This window comes from Sclerotinia sclerotiorum, genomic scaffold, assembly GCF_000146945.2.
Source record: "Sclerotinia sclerotiorum 1980 UF-70 scaffold_25 genomic scaffold, whole genome shotgun sequence".
Classification (NCBI taxonomy): domain Eukaryota; kingdom Fungi; phylum Ascomycota; class Leotiomycetes; order Helotiales; family Sclerotiniaceae; genus Sclerotinia; species Sclerotinia sclerotiorum.
The window spans coordinates 54,575-75,714 of record NW_001820811.1 but is presented as its reverse complement, the minus strand read 5'-3'; the positions used below and the strand labels follow the sequence as shown (position 1 = coordinate 75,714).

General features: G+C 40.5%; 10 protein-coding genes across 10 annotated transcripts; 8 read left to right on the top strand and 2 right to left on the bottom strand.

The window, feature by feature from the left end:
* Positions 1–1,001: 1,001 nt before the first annotated feature.
* Positions 1,002–1,181, top strand: SS1G_13407 (predicted protein; the record flags this gene model as incomplete). The annotated part of the gene is made up of 1 exon (XM_001585473.1): positions 1,002–1,181. The coding sequence occupies one exon, from the start codon at positions 1,002–1,004 to the stop codon at positions 1,179–1,181; it is 180 nt and encodes a 59-aa protein (XP_001585523.1).
* Positions 1,182–3,099: 1,918 nt separating this feature from the next.
* Positions 3,100–3,711, top strand: SS1G_13406 (hypothetical protein; the record flags this gene model as incomplete). Its single annotated transcript, XM_001585472.1, has 1 exon — positions 3,100–3,711. The coding sequence occupies one exon, from the start codon at positions 3,100–3,102 to the stop codon at positions 3,709–3,711; it is 612 nt and encodes a 203-aa protein (XP_001585522.1).
* An 893-nt stretch (positions 3,712–4,604) lies between these two features.
* On the top strand, positions 4,605–5,856 carry SS1G_13405 (hypothetical protein; the record flags this gene model as incomplete). The annotated part of the gene is made up of 3 exons (XM_001585471.1): positions 4,605–4,914; positions 5,343–5,411; positions 5,732–5,856. The coding sequence occupies 3 exons, from the start codon at positions 4,605–4,607 to the stop codon at positions 5,854–5,856; spliced, it is 504 nt and encodes a 167-aa protein (XP_001585521.1).
* A 1,000-nt stretch (positions 5,857–6,856) lies between these two features.
* Positions 6,857–7,952, top strand: SS1G_13404 (hypothetical protein; the record flags this gene model as incomplete). Its single annotated transcript, XM_001585470.1, has 2 exons — positions 6,857–7,523; positions 7,615–7,952. 2 exons carry the CDS (start codon positions 6,857–6,859, stop codon positions 7,950–7,952), a joined length of 1,005 nt encoding a protein of 334 aa, XP_001585520.1.
* Positions 7,953–8,628: 676 nt separating this feature from the next.
* On the top strand, positions 8,629–9,867 carry SS1G_13403 (predicted protein; the record flags this gene model as incomplete). The annotated part of the gene is made up of 2 exons (XM_001585469.1): positions 8,629–8,704; positions 9,005–9,867. 2 exons carry the CDS (start codon positions 8,629–8,631, stop codon positions 9,865–9,867), a joined length of 939 nt encoding a protein of 312 aa, XP_001585519.1.
* Positions 9,868–11,569: 1,702 nt separating this feature from the next.
* SS1G_13402 (hypothetical protein) lies at positions 11,570–13,784 on the bottom strand (the record flags this gene model as incomplete). The annotated part of the gene is made up of 4 exons (XM_001585468.1): positions 11,570–11,575; positions 11,890–11,939; positions 12,446–12,669; positions 12,736–13,784. The coding sequence occupies 4 exons, from the start codon at positions 13,782–13,784 to the stop codon at positions 11,570–11,572; spliced, it is 1,329 nt and encodes a 442-aa protein (XP_001585518.1).
* Positions 13,785–15,254: 1,470 nt separating this feature from the next.
* SS1G_13401 (predicted protein) lies at positions 15,255–15,410 on the top strand (the record flags this gene model as incomplete). Its single annotated transcript, XM_001585467.1, has 1 exon — positions 15,255–15,410. One exon carries the CDS (start codon positions 15,255–15,257, stop codon positions 15,408–15,410), a length of 156 nt encoding a protein of 51 aa, XP_001585517.1.
* Positions 15,411–15,755: 345 nt separating this feature from the next.
* On the top strand, positions 15,756–16,908 carry SS1G_13400 (hypothetical protein; the record flags this gene model as incomplete). The annotated part of the gene is made up of 6 exons (XM_001585466.1): positions 15,756–15,812; positions 15,867–15,885; positions 15,956–16,071; positions 16,272–16,324; positions 16,371–16,508; positions 16,563–16,908. 6 exons carry the CDS (start codon positions 15,756–15,758, stop codon positions 16,906–16,908), a joined length of 729 nt encoding a protein of 242 aa, XP_001585516.1.
* Positions 16,909–18,007: 1,099 nt separating this feature from the next.
* SS1G_13399 (hypothetical protein) lies at positions 18,008–18,894 on the top strand (the record flags this gene model as incomplete). Its single annotated transcript, XM_001585465.1, has 3 exons — positions 18,008–18,126; positions 18,460–18,586; positions 18,727–18,894. The coding sequence occupies 3 exons, from the start codon at positions 18,008–18,010 to the stop codon at positions 18,892–18,894; spliced, it is 414 nt and encodes a 137-aa protein (XP_001585515.1).
* Positions 18,895–19,938: 1,044 nt separating this feature from the next.
* On the bottom strand, positions 19,939–20,805 carry SS1G_13398 (hypothetical protein; the record flags this gene model as incomplete). The annotated part of the gene is made up of 3 exons (XM_001585464.1): positions 19,939–20,478; positions 20,558–20,712; positions 20,790–20,805. The coding sequence occupies 3 exons, from the start codon at positions 20,803–20,805 to the stop codon at positions 19,939–19,941; spliced, it is 711 nt and encodes a 236-aa protein (XP_001585514.1).
* Between the last annotated feature and the right edge of the window lie 335 nt (positions 20,806–21,140).

Here is a 21,140-nt window from a genome sequence, read left to right as displayed (position 1 = left end):
AGGTACTTTCTTCTCGATGACATATAGGTGTCAGAACCGCATGTGGATGTAGTTCATCGTGTAGAAGGCAGTGAACCTTACATCGATGTCCAAATGAATATTCTTGCAGTGGATTTTTGATAATAGCATTTCGCTATGTATATTTGACATAAAGCAATCTATTATTACCAAAGTCAAAATATTGTCATTCTTGTAGTAAACAGATACTACGAGATATACGATACAATATGCTGCGCGATAGTCCTTTCCAGCCTCTGCTGTTCTATCGCATGAAAGCTTTGAAGTCAATGACACCAATCATATCAAGAGATAATAGAATGGAGATTCTATTCCTTTCCTTCAAATCAATAATCTTATTCATCTTGAAAATTCCTGTTGTACTTTCTCACTCACTATTCGATGGAGAGAAGCTCGTATGTAGATAGTTCTATATGATTCTATATGACAATGTTTTCCCTTCAACTACCTACTTTTACCATTTTTGCTTCATATCATTAGCTTGTTACATGTATGAAAATGTATATATATATCATGACACGGGCGACTATGCTCGACATGATAAAACCCTGGATGTTAACCCGAGTATTCCAAATAAATGCATACAGTATCTTTGAATTTGTGCTAGGGGGTTATCGGAATGGATGATAAATCATCAGGGCTCTCGGCGAGAACAGGACTTCTCTATATGGACGTTATTTTGGGTCTCTAGTGTGTAAGTAGGAAGATGACTACTCCGCCTATCTAAGTTACCATTTTTCCAAATCCCACTAAACAGCCGAGAAGCCTGGGGTACCTGTTAATCGAGGATGAAAAAGTATCTTTAAACCAGACTGTCTATTAATCAGGACACTTTTCAGCTATTTTGTGTCCCGGCTGTTTAGACCGTGGACATGTCTGGCAAAAACAAAGCCAAAACAAGATACACAAGGAAGTGGATGGCTAACGCTTAAATGCTCTTCCTAACCCAGTCTACTAATAAGCAGCACGATCTGTTCATAACAATGAGCACCACAACTAGGGCATCATTCCCAAGATACAAGGTCAAGGAGGATAATGCCATGATGGATTCATTGATCTACACAGCTGTGTTCCTTCACGAATCACTTGATTTCTGCTCCGAGAGTATCCTTGATGGTCTAATGTATCAAATTCTTAAAGCTCATCATCTCTTGAGGTTATAGATCCTATTTTCCCAAATCCAGTAATTGGTATACCCGTGCTGTGGTGCTACTGCGTGGAAGAAATAGCTCATAGTACCTTTATAGCTCCAGAGTCCAGCCATGACTGAAAAGCCTCCCTGGATTACCGATATCTTTGGAGATATAGATAAAGTAATTAAAGATATGCAGCTTTGGAGTCTGACTCCTATTAAGCTTTTTTTGAATAAATAAATGGACGGGTATTCAAATTTTAATTTTCAAAGTCGTGAAATTTATTTTCGAGTGATGTTGATGGGCTATGCAGAAGTACGATAGATCATAGATTGATTGGGGTTGTGTTGTATCGATTTGATTTTGATTTGATCAAGAAGAAAATTTGAGAGTTTGAATGTGCTGGGGAGATGCTTTGATGGTAATCTTAGAGTATGGGACTTAGTGTGGTGTTGTTGGAAGTGGTGCACGTGGGGACGTTGGGGAGTAGAGTTGAGTGGAGGTATTGGAGGGATTGGAGGGATTGGGCGGAGGGGAGGATGATGGTGTGGAGAGGGTTTGTTAAGTTATGGGGAGGTTTGGTGAGGTTTGGCAGAAGTTAGACAGAAGTTTTTTAGGGGGGAGGGCGAGGGGTGGAAGGAAGAAAAGGGTGGAGAATGGAGTTGGCATTTATTTAATATAAGGACTTAGTTTTGTGCATTGTGGACGGGATAGAATGGCAGTACATATGGAGGGTTCAGGGAAAGAATGTCAAAGGGCTACAAAGAGCTGGCTAGCTTTATATTACCTTTTCAGCTATAGGTGAAAGTTATGGTCTACTCCTCCCCCTCCCTCTTTCCTTCCACCTCGTTCATCATCATCCATTTTCAGCATCGCTTCTCTCCCACCCTCCATCCCTTTCATATGAATTGGGCTCCATTTTGGCTCCATTTTGCAGATGGAAGAGTATGCAGTCTTACGGATTACTCTTTATTATATTACAAGTAAAATAATTCCCCTTTAGTTTTTTCAGCTAAATGTATTATAGCTATAATCCTATTACATAGTGACCTAGCCCTACAAACTATAATTTCATATAGATGCAGCTCTTTTGAGCTGTATCTTTCCAAATTTAAATTACTTAGAAAATAGAATATCTTATTCACATATGCCTTTGAAGTGATAAAGACTAAAATATGTATTTGTACTAGTCGCTTGATCGTTGAATACAACTATACAATCAGATATCTCACGTAATAGGGATATTATATTATAATTCAAAAGATATATTTTTTTCTTTTATCAAGCACTAAAGAATATACATGTATTATTTAAAAGAAGTTGCTGTTTTATTTATATAAAGATTCTTGAAGAAGCTTTAAATAATTGATAAACTTCCTTTGGCAGAGATTCAATATATTGTAACGATACTGTACTGGAGGCAGCGGCTGCCTGAGGTTTCGTCTGGTTAATAGTTGTGGGTTAAGGCTTTATCACTGGTCTTCACTTGGAAGTGAATTCGTTACTTCATCAAGTAGAATGTAGGTAAACTAATTGATAACTAAGTTGAGCACGAAGCTCCTTAACTACGAGACTAAATAAATGTTTATATACCCTATATCATCTTTTGAGGACCTCTGGGACCCTAAGGTCCAAAAGGTCCTCGAGGTCACGTGAATTAATGAATCGTGACATATAACGTGGTTTAACACCGAGTGCACCATATCACCGAGTGCACCACTTTTACCTCAATTTGCACTTTCCAACTTCAACACGCGATTTATCAATCATTTATTATGCAATCAAATAGAAAAGAAGCTCAAATACTCTTAGCTATTGAAGCTATTCAAAAAGATAAAAAACTAAGCATTCGAAAGGCTGCCAAGCTATATAATATAACGCATAAACACTTCTCCGCAGAATGAATGGTTTAGCCCCTCATACAGAAACTCGAGCAAATAGTCATAAAATGACCGATTTAGAAGAGGAGGTGCTTATTCAGTATATAATTGATATGGATGAGAGAGGGTTTGCACCTAAATTAAGTGGTGTAGAAGATATGGCGAATTATATTCTTGAATCGCGGAGGGCGAAGAAGGTTGGAAAGCTCTGGGCTTATCGATTCGTAAAGCGTCATACGAAATTAGAGATGTGTTTTAGTCGTATTTATGATTTTCAAAGAGCTCTTTGCGAAGATCCTAAGCTTATTGAAGAGTGGTTTCGATTGGTATCGAATATGCGGGTGAAATATAGTATTGTCGATTCCGATTTCTACAACTTCGATGAAACCGGCTTCATGATAGGTATAATATGCCCTAGAATAGTTATAACTAATACTGAACGAAATAGCAGAAGCAAGGCAATACAACCAGACAATCGAGAGTGGGCTACGGCAATTATATGTGGCAATGGAGAGGGTGAAACTATACCTCCATTTTTGGTAGTTCAAGGACAAGTTCATCTTTCCAATTGGTATACTGAAACCGATTTTCCTGCGGATTGGACTATTAAACCTACTTCCAATGGATGGACGAATAATGAGACAGGTCTTGTTGGTACGAGAAGGATACGGAAGACGTAGCACCCACGGATTACGTAGGTCCTGTATGTCTAATTGTATTCTGTCTAAAGAGCTAGCTACATATTGAAAGTAGTAAGTCTTATATAGACTTACTAAAAGAGCTAGTCTCTTTCGCGTTCGCTTAGTTCTTTATTACAGTAGTAATTGAATTGAAGTCATTCACTTCGTTCACACAGGTCTAGAATGGTTAAAGTATTTCGATAAACATACTATTCGTCAAAGGAAGGGCAAATATCGAATGCTAGTATTGGATGGGCATGAAAGCTACGAATCAATACCTTTTCAATCATATTGCAAATCAAATGATATTATATGCCTCAAATTACCACTACATTCAAGTCATTTAACTCAACCATTTGATATTGGATGTTTTGGTGTACTTAAACGTTCATATAATTCTCAAATTGAAGAGTTTATCAAGGCACATATCAATCATATCACTAAAGTTGAATTCTTTATAGCTTTCAAAGCTGCTGTGTGAACGAAGTGAATGACTTCAATTCAATTACTACTGTAATAAAGAACTAAGCGAACGCGAAAGAGACTAGCTCTTTTAGTAAGTCTATATAAGACTTACTACTTTCAATATGTAGCTAGCTCTTTAGACAGAATACAATTAGACATACAGGACCTACATAATCCGTGGGTGCTACGTCTTCCGTATCCTTCTCGTACCAACAGCTGCATATCAACAATCAATCAACTCTCAGAATATGAAAGCTGGCTTTCGAGGAACAGGTCTAATACCATTTGACCCTCAAGCTATACTCTCAAAATTAGATATTCGAATTCATACGCCTACTCCCCCCTTTTTCGATTTAAACCTTTGGATCTCTCAAACTCTTCATAATCCAACTGAAGCTCTTTCTCAATCAACTTTAGTGAAATCTCGAATGGCTCGTCATCAATCAAGCTCCCCTACACCTATATTCGAAACTGTATTAGCTTTAGCTAAAGGTACAGAGAGATTGACATATGAAAATACATTTTTAAATGCAGAAAACTGTACACTTCGGAAGGCAAATGAGGCATTAAGCAAACGTCGACGCATGAAAAAGACTCAATTACGTCAAGGAGGAGTACTTACTGGACAAGAAGCTGCAGATATATTATCTCAACAAAAGGTTGATATTCAGATTCAACGCGACGAGCGTCAAAATGGGGGAAATTCTAATAGGGAATCATCTACTAGTCGATGCTGTAGTAAGTGTGGAAAGACTGGTCATAATTTAAGAACTTGTCAAAATAGTATAATAGATGCTAGATTATTAGATTCTTAATAGTTTTAATTGATTGATTTAATGATTATTGAATGATATGAGTTAGAAAGTGCAAATTGAGGTAAAAGTGGTGCACTCGGTGATATGGTGCACTCGGTGTTAAACCACGTTATATGTTAAAGTGAATGATTCCTGCGTAGCATGTGCACAGGGCACTAGTCCTATTAGGGTGTTACGAGGTTTGCCGTCTAGATCACGTGGAAGTGCTCTAGGCTCTCGAGGTGGTTTATAACTAGGCGTCAAGCAGGGACTTGTTACGACGGCTATCTTCTACGCCGCGTCACATGACTAAAGCAAGGTAGCGTGATTAAGTCACGTTATGGACCGCTGCGCGGTCCTGACTAGCCATAGGCATGAAGGTCTATATAATCAAGATGGATTTCCTTTGTATAGAGCTTGGTGCTCAAGATCAATCATCTAGTATACTCTACTATTAGTTACGAATTGCATATCACTATTGTCATTACTTTAAGTCCCCGCTGGACGCCTAGTTATAAACCACCTCGAGAGCCTAGAGCACTTCCACGTGATCTAGACGGCAAACCTCGTAACAGGACTTAAGTAATGACAATGATGCAATTCGTAACTAATAATAGAGTATATTAAATGATTGATCTTAAATACGAAGCTTTATACAAAGAAAATCCATCTTAATTATCTAGACCTTTGTATTGTCACGATTCACCATTAGGATTGATGGTGTTACGATGGTAGCAAACTGATTAATTAGGAGAGCTTAGGCCGTGTGCAAACACGATCAGATTTCATCGAATTAGTATGTGATCTTGGTCACCTGAAGATCGTATGCGCACGCACCATCAGAAATCGCGTGATAAGGAGTCTTGAGGAGCCAGAAAGCTTCTAGGGGCCCCCTTTATTGTTCAGTATATAGTCAGAGTAGTTTCATAGTTTAGGAGCTTCGTGCTCAACTTAGTTATCAATTAGTTTACCTACATTCTACTTGATCTAGTAACGACTTCACTTCCAAGTGAAGACTAGTGATAAAGCCTTAACCCACAACTACCAATCAGACGAAACCTCAGGCAGCCGCTGCCTCCGGTACAGTATCGTTACATGTATCTCCTTAAAAACCGATGATTATAAGCCCGACAATTCGATCACCACAAAGCCGATCTCGATTTGTCGGTTTCTTGATCATGTGATCAAGAACGTGACCTATGTTACTGTCCGACGTAATATAATCTTACTATAAATTAATTATGAATTTTTATTAATTTTATTATTTATAATTAAAATAATACTAAAAGAATCAAATAATTTAAAAAAATAAATTAAATTAAATAAGGAGATAAAATAATTTATTTGTTAATTTTGATTAACAAATTATTATTTTAAGATTAATAAACTTCATTGATTTTTTATTTCTCTAGAATATATTTATCGAATTGACTTTTATGACAATCAAGTTATTATGTAAGCACGGCAATCATGAGCAACACTTCCGAACGCAATATACACCAACCTCTGATTTCTAGCAATATATTACAACAAAAAAAAAACATAGATCAATGCTCTCTTCAAATAGTCCAGCTTCTCACAGAGGCTTCCATCAGCAGGTGGCAGCTGAAGAACACTCAAGGCAGCAAAATAATCATCAAAGTTCACCACAAATGCACACACCAAACTCCCCACAACCAACTTCTGAGCAGCAGCAGAATGCACAACACGTGCAAATGCGACCAAGCCAACGACCTCTGCTATCCCCTACCCAGAATTATCCATATGAAAATCAATTCCCGCCTCGTACGGAGAACGATAATAGAAGTCCTACGCCACAACCTTCACGCTTTCTTCAGAATGGGAATGCATCGAGACCGCAACGTTCTGCTTCGGGCCCATCAAATATGGGTTATTCCTTGCAAACTTTCTATGGCCAGCAAGGAGAGGAGTTACCACCACATGAAGTTGATAGAAATGTCACTCAAATGGCTATCAGATCCCCAAGTGCGCCTCGTCGTGGACGCCCACCAAAAAATCTTTCAGGCACTTCATCTCAGAAATCTCAAAAACCGGCGATACCAAGAAAACGAGGCAGACCCCCCAAAGACTATACGGCAGTAGTTAGCAGTACCAACTCGGACATATTGACAGCAAAAGGTCAGAAGTCCTCAAACAGCAAGAAGCCCAATTCCCAATCAGATGACAACCCACCAAAGAGACGAGGCCGCCCTCCTAAGAAGCCTCTGGAAGTAGAAATACCACTTCCTAATCCACCTTTTCAAATTTATGGTTGCGAATGGGACAAGTGTCCTGCTAAATTACACAATTTGGATACTTTGAGAATGCACCTTTCCAAAGTTCATGGCAAGAGGGAGAATGGCATGTTTAATTGTCTGTGGAAAGGTTGCACGAAGGTACAAACTCCCAACGACGGATCTATGTCATCATCGGAATTAAGGATTACCACAAAATATAGATTCGAAAATGAAGATGATTGGAAAAGACATGTCGAGAAGAAGCATGTCATCCGTTTTGCTTGGCACATGGGAGATGGACCTAGAAATTCTTTAGGTACTACACATTTCTTGATATCAATGCCATATACAATGGCTGCCCGCTTCAACGCCGATCTGTAACATTTTTACTGACATTCTCGTGCCAGATGGTCCCCGGAAATATGACGCTTCGGCTCTTCCGCCATATCTGTTTGATAAAAATGGCGTTCAGGTCACCCCCTCAGTTAAAGATCAGCAAATCGAGTATGGAGACCCCAAGGAGACCAGTGCTCAGAGATTCAAGAGAACTATCAGTGGTCTTGATTTTGTTTTGAATCCTATATATAACTCGAATTATGCGTCTCCAATTCAAAGCGTAGCAAAGGATGGTGGAGAAAACAACGAGGTCCATAGCAGTAATGATGGTGAAGATGATGGAAACGATACGAACATGGAGGACATTGGGAACATTGGGGAAATTGAGGACATTGATCCTATCTTTTGAAAATTTGGGAAGATCACCAAAGCTGCTTGCGGTCATCCGGCTATTGCATTCTCAGTTATCACGAACTAGCGAGCATCTAGAAATTCGAAGGTCATTGATTATTTGGAAATTGATGCAGGTTTTGGGACGGCGGTTACTTGTTTTATCAATGTGAGCTAGGGCAGCTCTTTCACTTGCACACACATTTTGAGGCGTTTTGGAACCATTACATTCCATGATTATCCAAAGGACAAATTCCCATTTTGTTGGACATACTCCGTATATTGAACGGCAAAACCTCGGCACATCCTGCTGCTTTCCTTATTAGTGCAATTTTCCACCCAGCACGAAACATCAATGAATGTGAGGAGTAAGCCGCACTAGTGGTATCAGTCATAAACTCTCCTATTCTTTGTTCGCCGAGCTCCAGTTCATTCCAAGACCTTTACTATGTATTCCGCAAAGAGAATCTCAAGCGAGATTCTTTGTGTTGACCTTGATGAAATCCTTTCTTCTGATTGACTATTACTTTTATCTTGTGGCATGAATTTTGATTAAGCTTACCTTTTACTCTCACGACAACACAACTGGGCGACGTACCACAGCTCTCGAATTAATGAAGTTGATTGAATTGACTAAATAGCTTCTATTCATATCCCCTTAAACGCCAAGAGTGCACTCACCAGAACCTACAAAAATGGCCGACACAACCGCAACCCCACGCAGCAGACCAACAAGCATGTCATCCCAAAAATCCGCATCTCCCGTCAATCGTACATTTCTCAAATCCTCACTCAAAAGCCCCTCCAAGACCACCGTGAAAGATTCTTCATCGAACCCATCCACCCCTCAATCTCCCAAACACAAATCACTATCCTAAAGAATCCAACCCAAATCCTTCTTCCTATCAAATATCAAAGCTCCAGCCTGGCTTTCCAATTTCCGGGCTTCCAAAACCGGAGCTTATATGCTCCAATTTTGGAATGCATTCCGAAGATGGTTTTTGCGACACATTTTTAAATTCTTCCTTGCAGCTCTCGTTTATACCAGCTTAATATTTCTAATCGCAAAAGACAATGTGACTTCCAGTCGAGATAATCTCGCATACATATCGGATGTGTTAAAAGTAGCAGGCGGATTTTCCGAAACGGTTGACGATGGATATTTAGTCGAAAATATTCCTGGTGCACTTCGAGATGCTGGAAAGGTTTGGAGAGATTTTTATAATGGAAACATTGAGAGTGATGATCCGTTTGCTTGGCCAGTGCATGCTTTACTGGCGGAAGTAGAAGCTATTGATTTTGGCTGGGAATCCTTTGCAGAATCTAGAGATGAAGCGGTTGCAAATATCAAGGAACAAGTAGAATCATCGCGCTTGGTATTTCAGAACGAATTGGATAGACTGAGAGAAGTACAAGCAAAGAACAGAAACGGCACGTCGTGGAAAAGACTGGGAAAAATATTATTGTTAGATGATCCTTATGAGTCGAGAGCACATTTCGACGCAAAGAATTTCGCGAATATCACGGGTAATATCCAGAATTACATATCCACATGGCGGGCAACTTCAATCCCGCAATTGAGCTACAGACTTACATCTACGAAAAGAGGACCCACTGGAGGATTACCCGGCAAAATGAATGAAGTTCGCGAAAAATGGCCAATGAAGAGCGTTTGGAGATTTGAAAGTGCGCCGGTAGATGAACTGGAAGAGGTGAGGGAAAAAGCCATCAATATTTTGAAAAGGGCGGATACAATGTATGGGGGATTTTTATCTGCGATTCATTTATTGGATTTGGCTGCGGAGACGCAAAAGTGGAACGGTTTTGGGGAGGAGCATTTGGTAGAGTTGTTGGATGTGTTTGAGAAAACGATTCGGAGGTTCCAAGAGGCGGAGTGGAATGTTCGGGAGAAGCAGCTTACTCGGAATTCTTAGTCTAGTTTTCATATTGTTACGAGGTTTGCCGTCTAGATCACGTGGAAGTGCTCTAGGCTCTCGAGGTGGTTTATAACTAGGCGTCAAGCAGGGACTTAAAGTAATGACAATGATGATATGCAATTCGTAACTAATGGTAGAGTATACTAAATGATTGATCTTGAGCACGAAGCTCTACAAATGAAAACCTATCCCTTTATATAGAACTTCATATTCTACTGTATTCTTTTGGATCCCTTGGATCTATTGGATCTAGAGTTTAATTATCTAGATCCCCTAGATCCTCTAGATCCTTAGATCCATCACATGATTTCAATCAGAACATATGTCTGTGCTTGCTGAGGGTGGGGAGACTCTACGAACCAATTACCATACAATTTTGTATGCGAATCGGTTTGCTTTTCCTCGGGGTCTGAGCTCATATGGACAGGTTGACTGTTACTACGTAACACATATCGACCTTCTTCTGGAGTTTTTATGCTTTTTGTTTGGATTATATATGCATACTCCTTTAAAGGGTTTAGTTGATCAGTTTTTAAATCATACATTTGTTGCTATTATTAAAATATTTCTACATAATAATTCTTCAATGTTACGACGGCTATCTTCCACACCGCGTCACATGACTAAACCAAAGTAACGTGATTAAGTCACGTTATGGACCGCTGCGCGGTCCTGACTAGCCATAGGCATGAAGGACTATATAATCAAGATGGATTTCCTTTGTATAGAGCTTCGTGCTCAAGATCAATCATTTAGTATACTCTACCATTAGTTACGAATTGCATATCATCATTGTCATTACTTTAAGTCCCTGCTTGACGCCTAGTTATAAACCACCTCGAGAGCCTAGAGCACTTCCACGTGATCTAGACGGCAAACCTCGTAACATATTTCAATAATTCAAGCCCCCAATCCTCTTGAAATCAACAACCACAATCCTTCTTGAAAAATCTATTGATATCTTGAAGATAATATCAATTGAAAGATATTCAAGATATCAATAGATTTTTCAAGGAGAGTTGTGGTTGTTGAATTTGAAAGGGTTGGGTGCTTCAAAAGGATAATTCTGTTATTCGAACGACCTGATATTTCAGACATTTCACCTCGAAGACCCTTTTCACCACCATTACCACTACTATTCCGAACTCCTGCCTCCTCCTGATATCCCCTGAATAGTTCTGCATAATCCTGAGTACTTGTGCTTTCTAGGAATAGCTATTTCAGACTTCTGAAATGCTTTGTTCCATTACCATTCTCCCATTCAAAAATCACTTCAATCACCCATATCAATAACTTCTCCTCCTCCTCCCCAATCAATCCACAACGCCACTGACACAATCGGCAGATCTTATAATATATTCAGCTTGATGAGAGGATTCGATTGATACTATTTTCATAATTAGTATATGAATATTAAGATTGTTGTGGTTGATGATTCAAAACAAGAAATGTTGAAAAATTAAAATGAATAATAACCTTTTAAATCAACCACATAATACAGAAATTCCATGCAGATTCACAACATATTAGAAAATGAGGGCTTTCGAATGATATAATCATTTTTTCAATAAAGTATTGTTGAAAAGGACATATATGCCTTGAATAGCTCTCACCAAACAGTTTTTGTTCACCAAAAATGCGACCAAAAGCTCTCAGACCCTCTGGGAGATTATCCTTCCCCGAGTTCTTATTGGCCGAATTATACCTAAATTCTAATTATACAATAATTAGTAAAAATCCGTGCATTTACCATAATAATACTAAAATATAATCGAACCAGAGGGTCTGAGGATGAGATAAGCTGGGGTAGTGATATAATTCTTGTTCGGGTATAATGATAACTAGATATTCTGGCTGTTGTGAGGGCTCAGTTATATCACCGTTGGTATCAAAACAAAGGAGAAAGGCAGTTTGCGGTGTACAGGTACCATTTTCATCTGGAATCATGGCAGATAATTCTTTTCAAGGTCATAATGTAAGGTTGCATCATTTTGAACGATATTTTACTACAAAAGCTACCAAAACCATGAGCTTTTGAAGACTTATGTTATGCATGGGATCTAACTTCACTAAATCCCTACAATAAGTAATCGTTAATGAAGGGTGAAGTGTTCTGGGCTAATGATGTAGTATTCAACATTCAATTTCCATATCACGATGAAAATCGTAGCAACTTCGAGACCATATCACCAAAAGTATAGAGACAACATGTAATTCTTGAAGATATTTGATTGTTTTCGGCGAATTTCTCAAGCAACTCGGAACTTTCGTCGATAAATTTCCATCATCCTATTCAAGGACCAAAATGCTATTTACAAATGTGGTTCTCAACCCGGAATCTCAATCAAAGACAAAAGGTAACATGTGGATACTAGCAGCCTCCCGAAGAAGCAAATATATTTACACATGATCAAACTTCCCCTCAAGATTTGTTCCCGTCACAGCCTGTTAAGTCTGCATCTCATGCAAGCCATAATTTCGCACTGGTAACACGTAAAGATGAACCAATTAAAAGTTTCATGGCAAGTTTCGCATTGATGAGTTCCTTTTATCTTGCGCCATATCTTGTGCTCACATGCGTGGTTTTCGCGAAGGTTTTGCGCAGCTATCGCAATTTGAGCATCAGTTACAGATCCTTGTCCGATGGGCTGATAAGGACGCTCGAGTAGTTGATGACCAGGTCTGCGGTTGACGATTTCAGTTGCACGGGCTAATAGTTGATCCTCGTGCCAATGTGGACATCTGCAGGTTTTCCATTTCTGTCCACAGGTGTAGCAGAACGTGGCGCCGCATCGACATCTATATTTTGGTGTATCAGCGTACATTTACTAGACCAAGAGATGTTGGAAGGAAATAGAGACTGACTTCATGCGATTGCATCCATGTTCAAGCTCTACCATGCCCCAGCATGAGTAACATCTTTGCCAACCCATGTCTCTAGCAAGGTCCAAAACCTCCTGCAAGGCTGTGTCATTCGAGCAATCTCCAAGATGTGCCTCCAGCTTACACAAAGTGTGAGTTCGCCTGCCGCAGTCATCACAGGTAGCTACTTTGTTGATGATTTTTGACGGGTGGATGAAAGCTGAGCAAGGCTTGGAGCAGCAGTAAATTCTGTTTGGTGTCTCAAACTCAATCTTCTTCTTTTCGAAAGCACTTACGATATCAATTGTGAGGAAAAGGCGTACACTGGCGACAGTAATCGGTTCGTTGCAGCAGCGGGGCGGAAAGAGTGATTCATCACTCATTGATAAGTGGAAAAGGTGCTCAAGACAGGCGCGACAATATTCGTGACGGCATGAACCAGGAACTCGGGCTGCATCGCAGAAATTTATCTCATCGCGGCAAATAACACATGTTGTCGATGTTGTCCTGGAAGATACGGATCGAGAAGCTGCCCAAGTCGAAGATTCTGCAAGTGAATCAGCTAGTGAGCCACCATCTTTTTCATCTAACTCTGCTGTATTGTCGTCTTTCGAGTCGACGCCAGAGATGTACAATATTTGAAGTTTTTGCAAGACCTCTTCGTTCAAGATCTGTGTATGCGGTGGAGTAATCGTGGGAGGCTCTGGTGTAATATTCTCTAGGTGAGGGTCCCGATATAACTGCAGGGCCATCGCGTGGTCTCTGGCAGAACTGTCATCGCGTGATACCGTCTCAGTCAAAACATCCCCATCAGCTTGTACGGCCAGTGCAATACTTCTCGTCATTCGCTGATCAGACAGAAACAAAGCAGTCTTTTCCAATTCCTCCTTTTGAAGGTTAAACGCAACAGAGATATCGGATACACCATCGGCTCGACCTTTACCCTTGGAAGATGAGTACTCGATATCTTCAAGCTGAAGCTGGATTATCAATTTCAAGGACTCATCATCAATACCCTCAAAGCAATAATTGCCAGGGAGTATGTAGTCCATCTTAGATACACTGGATGCAGCCACCAGATGTAGACTAGAGAGTTTGTGGTTGATAGCTGAAAGTTTATAAGTGAGAAGTGGTTGAGAAGTGCGTAAACACCCAAAGCGGTCAATGGCTGGAGGGCACAACAATGAATTTCTGATCTTTAATTGGTCGGCAAAAAAAAAAAAGTGACTTCCAGTGAATGAACCCAGTTGGTGTATTTATTAGATCATCTTTGAGACTCAGAATAAGCTGGTAGTCCATATGAAGTCCTTGCGACATCTGACATAGACAATGTTGTTCATTTCAATAAAGATACTAGAGTAGTCAGAGAAGCTTCATTGTAGGAAGCGTATGGCGAGTGGAATAAATGAGCGTATATGTAGTCATTTGCGATTATGATTTATACATGTTCGGGCTGGGAAAGGTTGTAACGTATGAAAAGCCAAACGTATGGAGATGAATTTTTAGCTGTTGTGGCTGTGGAAGCCGTCTAAGAGCTTTGCCGTTTCAACGGAGGATATCAGAAGCAAGATGTCAGCTCGTTGGAAATTGTACTCTGCGCCGAAAGGAACTCATGAAATTTGAATGAACTGCTATGGGAAGCCGACATCGATCCTCTTGATATTATCGAAGGCCCCGTAGTCCCGCTATCTCCTACACCCAAGAGCTCAGAACTTTTTGTTGGATTGAAGAGATAATGACGTTTCTACAGACATCTGCCCTAAGTCCACCAATTGGATAATCAGCAGCAGAGATAGCAGACATCCGTTCTTTTCCGCATTTCAAGACCCAGGCTTCTTCTGGTAGTTATGAATTCTTCATCATCTCCAAGTCCTTCGGTCGTCTCGTACAATGCTTCTCGCCAGTGACGTCTAACTATGCGAACATTTATACAGTTAAGAATCAAGATAGACGAAGTAATGATCAGGACGAGAGAAATAGAGAGAAGAATGATCTGATCAACGGGACTCAAGTTCCTAGACTGCTTGAAACAAATAGGGGGGGCCACAGCGGGGGCCATTTTGCCGTGTTTAGGTGGTTGTATGTATGTCGATTTGACTAGATGAGATTGATTTTTAATAGCCGTGGGTGGTTTGCTCTTAAAAGTCCAGACAGAGATTTATAAGTTTACGACATGTGGAGTGGTACCGGGAACTTTGAGAGAATGTATCCAAGATTTTGGTGGAAAGAAATGCAAGGGTAGATGATTCCAGCTCAAATTTGTACGAGTTTAAATGGAAATGATTCAAGAGATTATGAGATATATTGTAATTGGAATATTGTAATAATTGTATTGTGCAAAAACTAAGAGCAAACGATGAATTTCTTGAGAACAGAGATGTAGCCACATCTGAAATCGACGTAAAACTAGGTAGGCATGAACTTTATTCTATAGCCATACCTACCCTGTACAAGCCCCAAGACTAAAGTCTTTTTCTAGGTAACGTCAACAGAACTTGGAAGCTTTGGATTACAAAAATCTCATGGCCTCCCGTGACACTCGCGAAGATGCCTTGCATACAGGTGTGTTATACGGTTGTTTGAGCATGTCATGTCTAGGTAATGATGGTGAACTCGGCTGCTTGAAAAGAGAGTTAAACAAGACACTGACTCATACCTTAAGAGTGGTTGCATTGTGATAACCATTTTGAAGGCATGATGATCGACATGATGATCAACACGATCGAAGTGACGGGAAGATGAAGAGGAATATAAACACATGTATATTTATTATGTAGAGAGAAAGGAGACGAAAGGCATGAAAAGTTATCTTACCGCACGAGCCAACACACCGCCACGAATTGAGGGGTGAAGTTCAGCCTCGCCTGCTTGCCCAATTGATTTAGCTTCATGTCTCAAAACCCCAGCTCATCCCAGTATTGGTTGGTTGATTCGAGCCAGCGAGGACAATACCGATACAGTTTTTATATTGATTTGAGATACTGGCCTCACTCTTTAATTCCCATACTTCGAATTTCTTCAAGATGTCCTCACAAATAGAAACAATTTCTGCCTTTGTAGAAGGAGCTCCACCAGGAGAGGTACGTTCTCCCGTTTGTACAAACCTGACTTTATTAACTAACATTCCTTGAAAGCTTGCAGATGTCATTGCCGGTATGGAACTCACGAATGCTTTTCTTCTTTGCAACAGATTTAACATAATACTAAATACGGGAATCCCTAGATATCAAGGCTTTAACCATCGACACACCACATCTGGTCTCAGAACTCGGTCCTGCGTTTGAGAGATACAATGAGGAACAGTTTACTACAGTCAAACTCCCTGGTAGCAGTCAAAATGTTGGTTAAATGATGGCAGATTAGTACCACATGAAGGATGGCTGACGGGTCACAAAGGTTATAATCAGTTCACATAACTCTTTGGGCGACGGAAGATACTATGATGTCGAGAGTTCTTCCAGTTTTGCTTTCGATCATACCAACCAGGTATATGTTCTCTCTATTCCATCTACTGGATTCGGACTTACAATTGGCCAAAGAAAGCGAGTGCGGTGCAAAGTCATGTCTTAGAAGGCAGTCAAGCAGATTTTGTGTAAGTACTCTGAAGGCAGTACAAGTTATGTTCTAACACTACATAGCAAGTCAATCCTCAAAAGCTTGGGTCCGCATGTAGCAGAACATTTTCCAAATGCATCGTATGGCGCTTTTCCTATCGAAAATGATTCGAAGACTGCGATACTTGTTGTTGCCAACAAATACAGTCCAAACAACTTCTGGTACATATATCCAAATCACACTCATAAACATGTTTAATATCTAACATCACGAAGGAACGGCCGCTGGCGATCGTTGTATATCTATGATACTTTATCCTCCTCTCTCACCGGCAGCATCAAAGTCGATGTTCACTACTACGAAGATGGAAACGTTCGACTTCTAACTACTAAGCCCATCTCAGCAACCTCATTGTCCTCGGCCAGCAGTATCGTTCGAGAAATCGCCGCCGCGGAAAAGAAATATCAGGAAGAGATTAATAAAGGATTCAATAATTTGAGTGAGGGTGCATTCAAGGGATTAAGAAGACAATTGCCCATTACAAGACAGAAGATTGAATGGGATAAGATTGCAGGGTATAGATTAGGACAAGATATTGGTGGTGGAACTTCGAGACGATAGCTATGATTAAAAGAGAGATGAAGAAGCCAGGTTGCGGTAAAGATGATATGGTCTGATTGTTAAGAAGAGCATCAGATGAAAATGTTGAATGGAAACTTCCCTAGTTGGGACATGAGGCTGTAGAAAAGGATTGTGTGTTGGTTTCTCAGTACATTACGAATCCACGATCTGGCAGACTCCACTATCTATAAGGATACCACCAAGACAGCTGTCGGGATCAGACAAATCAATACATATATATAAAACTGCATTCAAAGTTTAAGACTGCATTCAAAGTTGTGTGGATTGTATGGCTTCAATTTTATTTCCGAAATTCCGAAATTCCTAAAATAATCATAGTGTTGCATGAAAAGAATCAAGGGTTCATCTTTATCAGAATGTATATTGCATCCAGTCAAAAGTACACGGTATTTCGGTACATTCGAAAATCCAGTATGCTTGTGACAGAATTAACCCAAACAGGAAATTATTTCGGTACTCTCAGTTTTCCGGTATATACCACCATCGTCCTTCACGGAATTCTAGCGTATTTCCCCTACCCCGATTGCATACATGTTAAACTTTCTCACTGTCAGTTCACCTACTCATATTACTAATCATTCACTTTAATTTCTCATCCCATCCTCTCGCACCATAACCAAAATCCACCCATCCCCTCACTCTGCGGAAACGGATATAAGTCTTTCCAACCAATAATCAACAGCGAAATAAATGCTGAGCAATCTTGAGCAATCTTTAACCAAAGATTGCTTAGCGTACTAGGGGTTGCCATAGATTTGAGCTCGGCCACCGAGCTTATTAAGTTAAACAGCCTGCCTGTGCTGTGATTTTATTAGTTGTTATCTCTATTTTTGTGAATCGTTGAAGCAACCACAACTCCCAAATCAATACTTACCGTACCACCCGATAATAATTCCTTGTGCTTCATACGGTTACTGAGAAGAGATAGGTACCTGTCTTTATTTACAATCAAAATCTGCAAACCAATCTCTTGGCCGACGCATCTGAGAATCTCACCATTTACGAACACGATACACTTTGCGGGTACGAATACCTAAAGAAGATAATATAGTGGGCTTTCAATACACATACAAGAAAGATGTCTGAGACGAAGGAATATACCTATGCTGAGGCGGCGGAACATAAGACGAAGAAGGATTTGTTTATGGTTATTCATGATAAGGTTTATAACGTTTCGTCTTTCGTTGATGAACATCCGTAAGTTCAGGACCTTTTTTTTGTTTTCCATTTATTCCCAAGGAGGGTGGGATGAGGAGAGGGGTACGAGGACTCAGATATGAGGGATTCGAGAGGGCATTGCTGTGAGGCGTTGAATATGGGATGGATTGTAGATCGGTGGATTGTGTCCACAAAGGGAATATTGTTGAGGATAAATATTTATCTCTCGTTGCACTATAAGTGTCTGGAAATCTCGTCCTAATATAGCCTCTTGTCTGCCGCCGCTGTGCAACTCTTCCGGCGCTTATTGTCATTGTAGAACTTCATTTAGAGACCATCAGGCCAAATTGCTAATTCATATATTTTAAATAGTGGTGGAGAAGAAGTCCTTCTCGATGTCGGAGGACAAGACGCAACCGAAGCATTCGAGGATGTTGGACACAGTGACGAAGCACGAGAAATCCTCAAAGGTTTACACATTGGTACTTTGAAGCGCGTGGTACGTTCCTACATCCATCCATCAACATATATATGCCTCAATTTCTTTCCATTCATCCCATTTTCCCTCGCCGTATAAATCTTCCGTCTAGTCTTGCACATTTTGTAGAAGCTCAAGCTAACAAGCACTCTCCTATCCAGGCTGGCGACCCAGCACCAAAACCCCAAACCACAACCGCCTCTCCAACCTCATCCCAAGACGAGACTGGAATGGGTATCGGTCTCTACGCTATCATTCTCATCGGTGGACTTGCTGCTTTCGGTGCTTACAAGTATATGTTGACTCAAGAAGGTGCTGTCCAAGCATAGATATATGCCTCATGAGCTTAAAGATTATGGAAGTGCGGTTGAATAAGGAGAAAAGGCATGATATTTTGAGAATATTAGAGTAGAGAGGTGGTGGAATTGGGTGAGACGGGGGAATGTGTTATTTGATATGAACGACATGCATTCACAGAGAAAACTAGCGTGGCGTATCAAACATATTGAGATTTACTTCCGGTGGTGCTGCTGATTTGGTTGGTCTGGTTTGAGAAGATCCAAGACATAACTACTTCGTTTTCTCCTGCGTGCTGAGCGAGAGAATGTTAGGAATGGATAGTTCATAATAGATGGTTCATTTTCTTCCTCATACAAGATTAAAATGGTTTTGTCACGTTCTCACTGCTATGGCTGAGGACAGCACTATATGTTTCACTCTTGCTATTTGACTTTCATAGCACATCCATCATATGTAACAGTTTTGTTATACATTCACTAGACCTCATATGCTCAAACACCCATTAGGATTCCATTATTTTGTATTACATTACGGGATAGGTAGGTAGGTAGGTAGATCATGTTACCCTGGTAGGTTTCTACGGAGTAGACTCGATTCGCCCATGGAAAATTACTGCAAGAATAAAGTCAGATGCGTCTCTTGAGTCTATTGTCTCTCCCCTTTCTATGATATCGAATCACTTTGTTTTCGGGTAAACTTTATATATGGTGATGAGAATTTTGAACGAAAATAATTTACGTATGATTTAGCGATTAATAATGTTCATGAGTACTAATTCCAGAATGCTATATGATTCAATGGTATATCGTCGCTTGCTTGTTGTACTATTTGTAATTGGGTATTCAGTATGTCTGTTTCGATATATTCGTGATAGGTCAGGGTATCTCTTCTTGAATATCTGGTGTTCTCCGCCGGTCTCCTGTGCCACATCATCATCCTACTCATTGCGATTTCTGTGTCTCTTTCGAGCTATGGTTATCACCCAATTATCCCGCAACTCCCTACACTCCCAATTCGCAATTCACAATTCGCAATTCGCAATTCGCAATTCACAATCGAACACTCACAAACTCTTAAGCATACATCCCATCATCCCCATCACTCTCCTCCTCCACCTCCGCCTTCCTCCTTTCCTCTTCTCTCCTCCTTTCAGCCCCCTCCCCCTCCTGTCTAAACCCTAATCCCTCCACTCCTCTCCTCATCCTCTCCCTCTCCCTCTCCGCCTCCTTCGCCCTATCCTCCCCATCCCCAACCTTCTTCCGATCCAATGGACACGTCCCATTAAGTCTTAACCAAGGTCCTACACATTCTAAATCAAACTTATGTGCTGGATGACATGGTAACACGACAACTAAACAATATTGGTCATCGAGGAATTTTTCTCCACAGATCGGACATGTTTCGTCTGCTTTTAGGGAGGAGCGAGGAACGCGGTCAATGGTGTCGAGGTAGGCTTGTGAACAGCCTGATATGGTGGTTGGCGGGTCGTCAATTTGAGAGGTTATGGAGTCGATGAGGATATCGAGGAGAGATGCTGTTGAAGAGGAGGGGTCGTTTGTCCGGAGAGTCAGGAATTGATCTTGGAGGAGTCGGTAGGAAGCTGCTACGTCAACCTGTAATATTTTGATTAGTCTCTTCAGGATTGTAAAGTAATTACAAAATATATAGACAGGCTTGAGAAAGAGAACATACAGGAGTAGGAACAGCGTGCGGATTATTGTGATGCCAGCTGGGATCGGTAGCAGAAGTCGATGTTTCAATCTGAGATAGTTGGTTGAAGAAAGAGGACATAGAAGGCCGGCGACGCGGTCTAGTGGATTGGGAGGCGGGTTTTATGTTGTGTTCGACTACAGTATCAATGTATGTTAATAGAAGCTCATCATGGAACTTGAACGCGGGGTAGAGCGGGGGGTGGAAAGCCTACCTTCATAGGGATTCATTTTGGAGATAGTTTAAAGTTTTAGTGGTTCCTTGTGTAGTCTATAAATTGTAGTGGTAACGATTAGAAGTTCCAGAATGTGCCAAACAGATTTGGAAATGAGCGTGCGCAGGAAGGTAGTTATGGATGAGGAGAGGTAGGCAGAGGACGAAACGCAAGCCTTTTCGCTTAAAGCGAGGCTGGAATGCAAGGCTACCCACCTCCCTTTACTGTTGGGGAGCTGGTTGAGTACATAAGGTTATTTATCCAAGAAATTTTTATGCAATGGCTTCAAATTAATCCGAATATTTCAATGCATCTTGACGATATTTTGATCTCCAGCAAGTAAAAAACTTG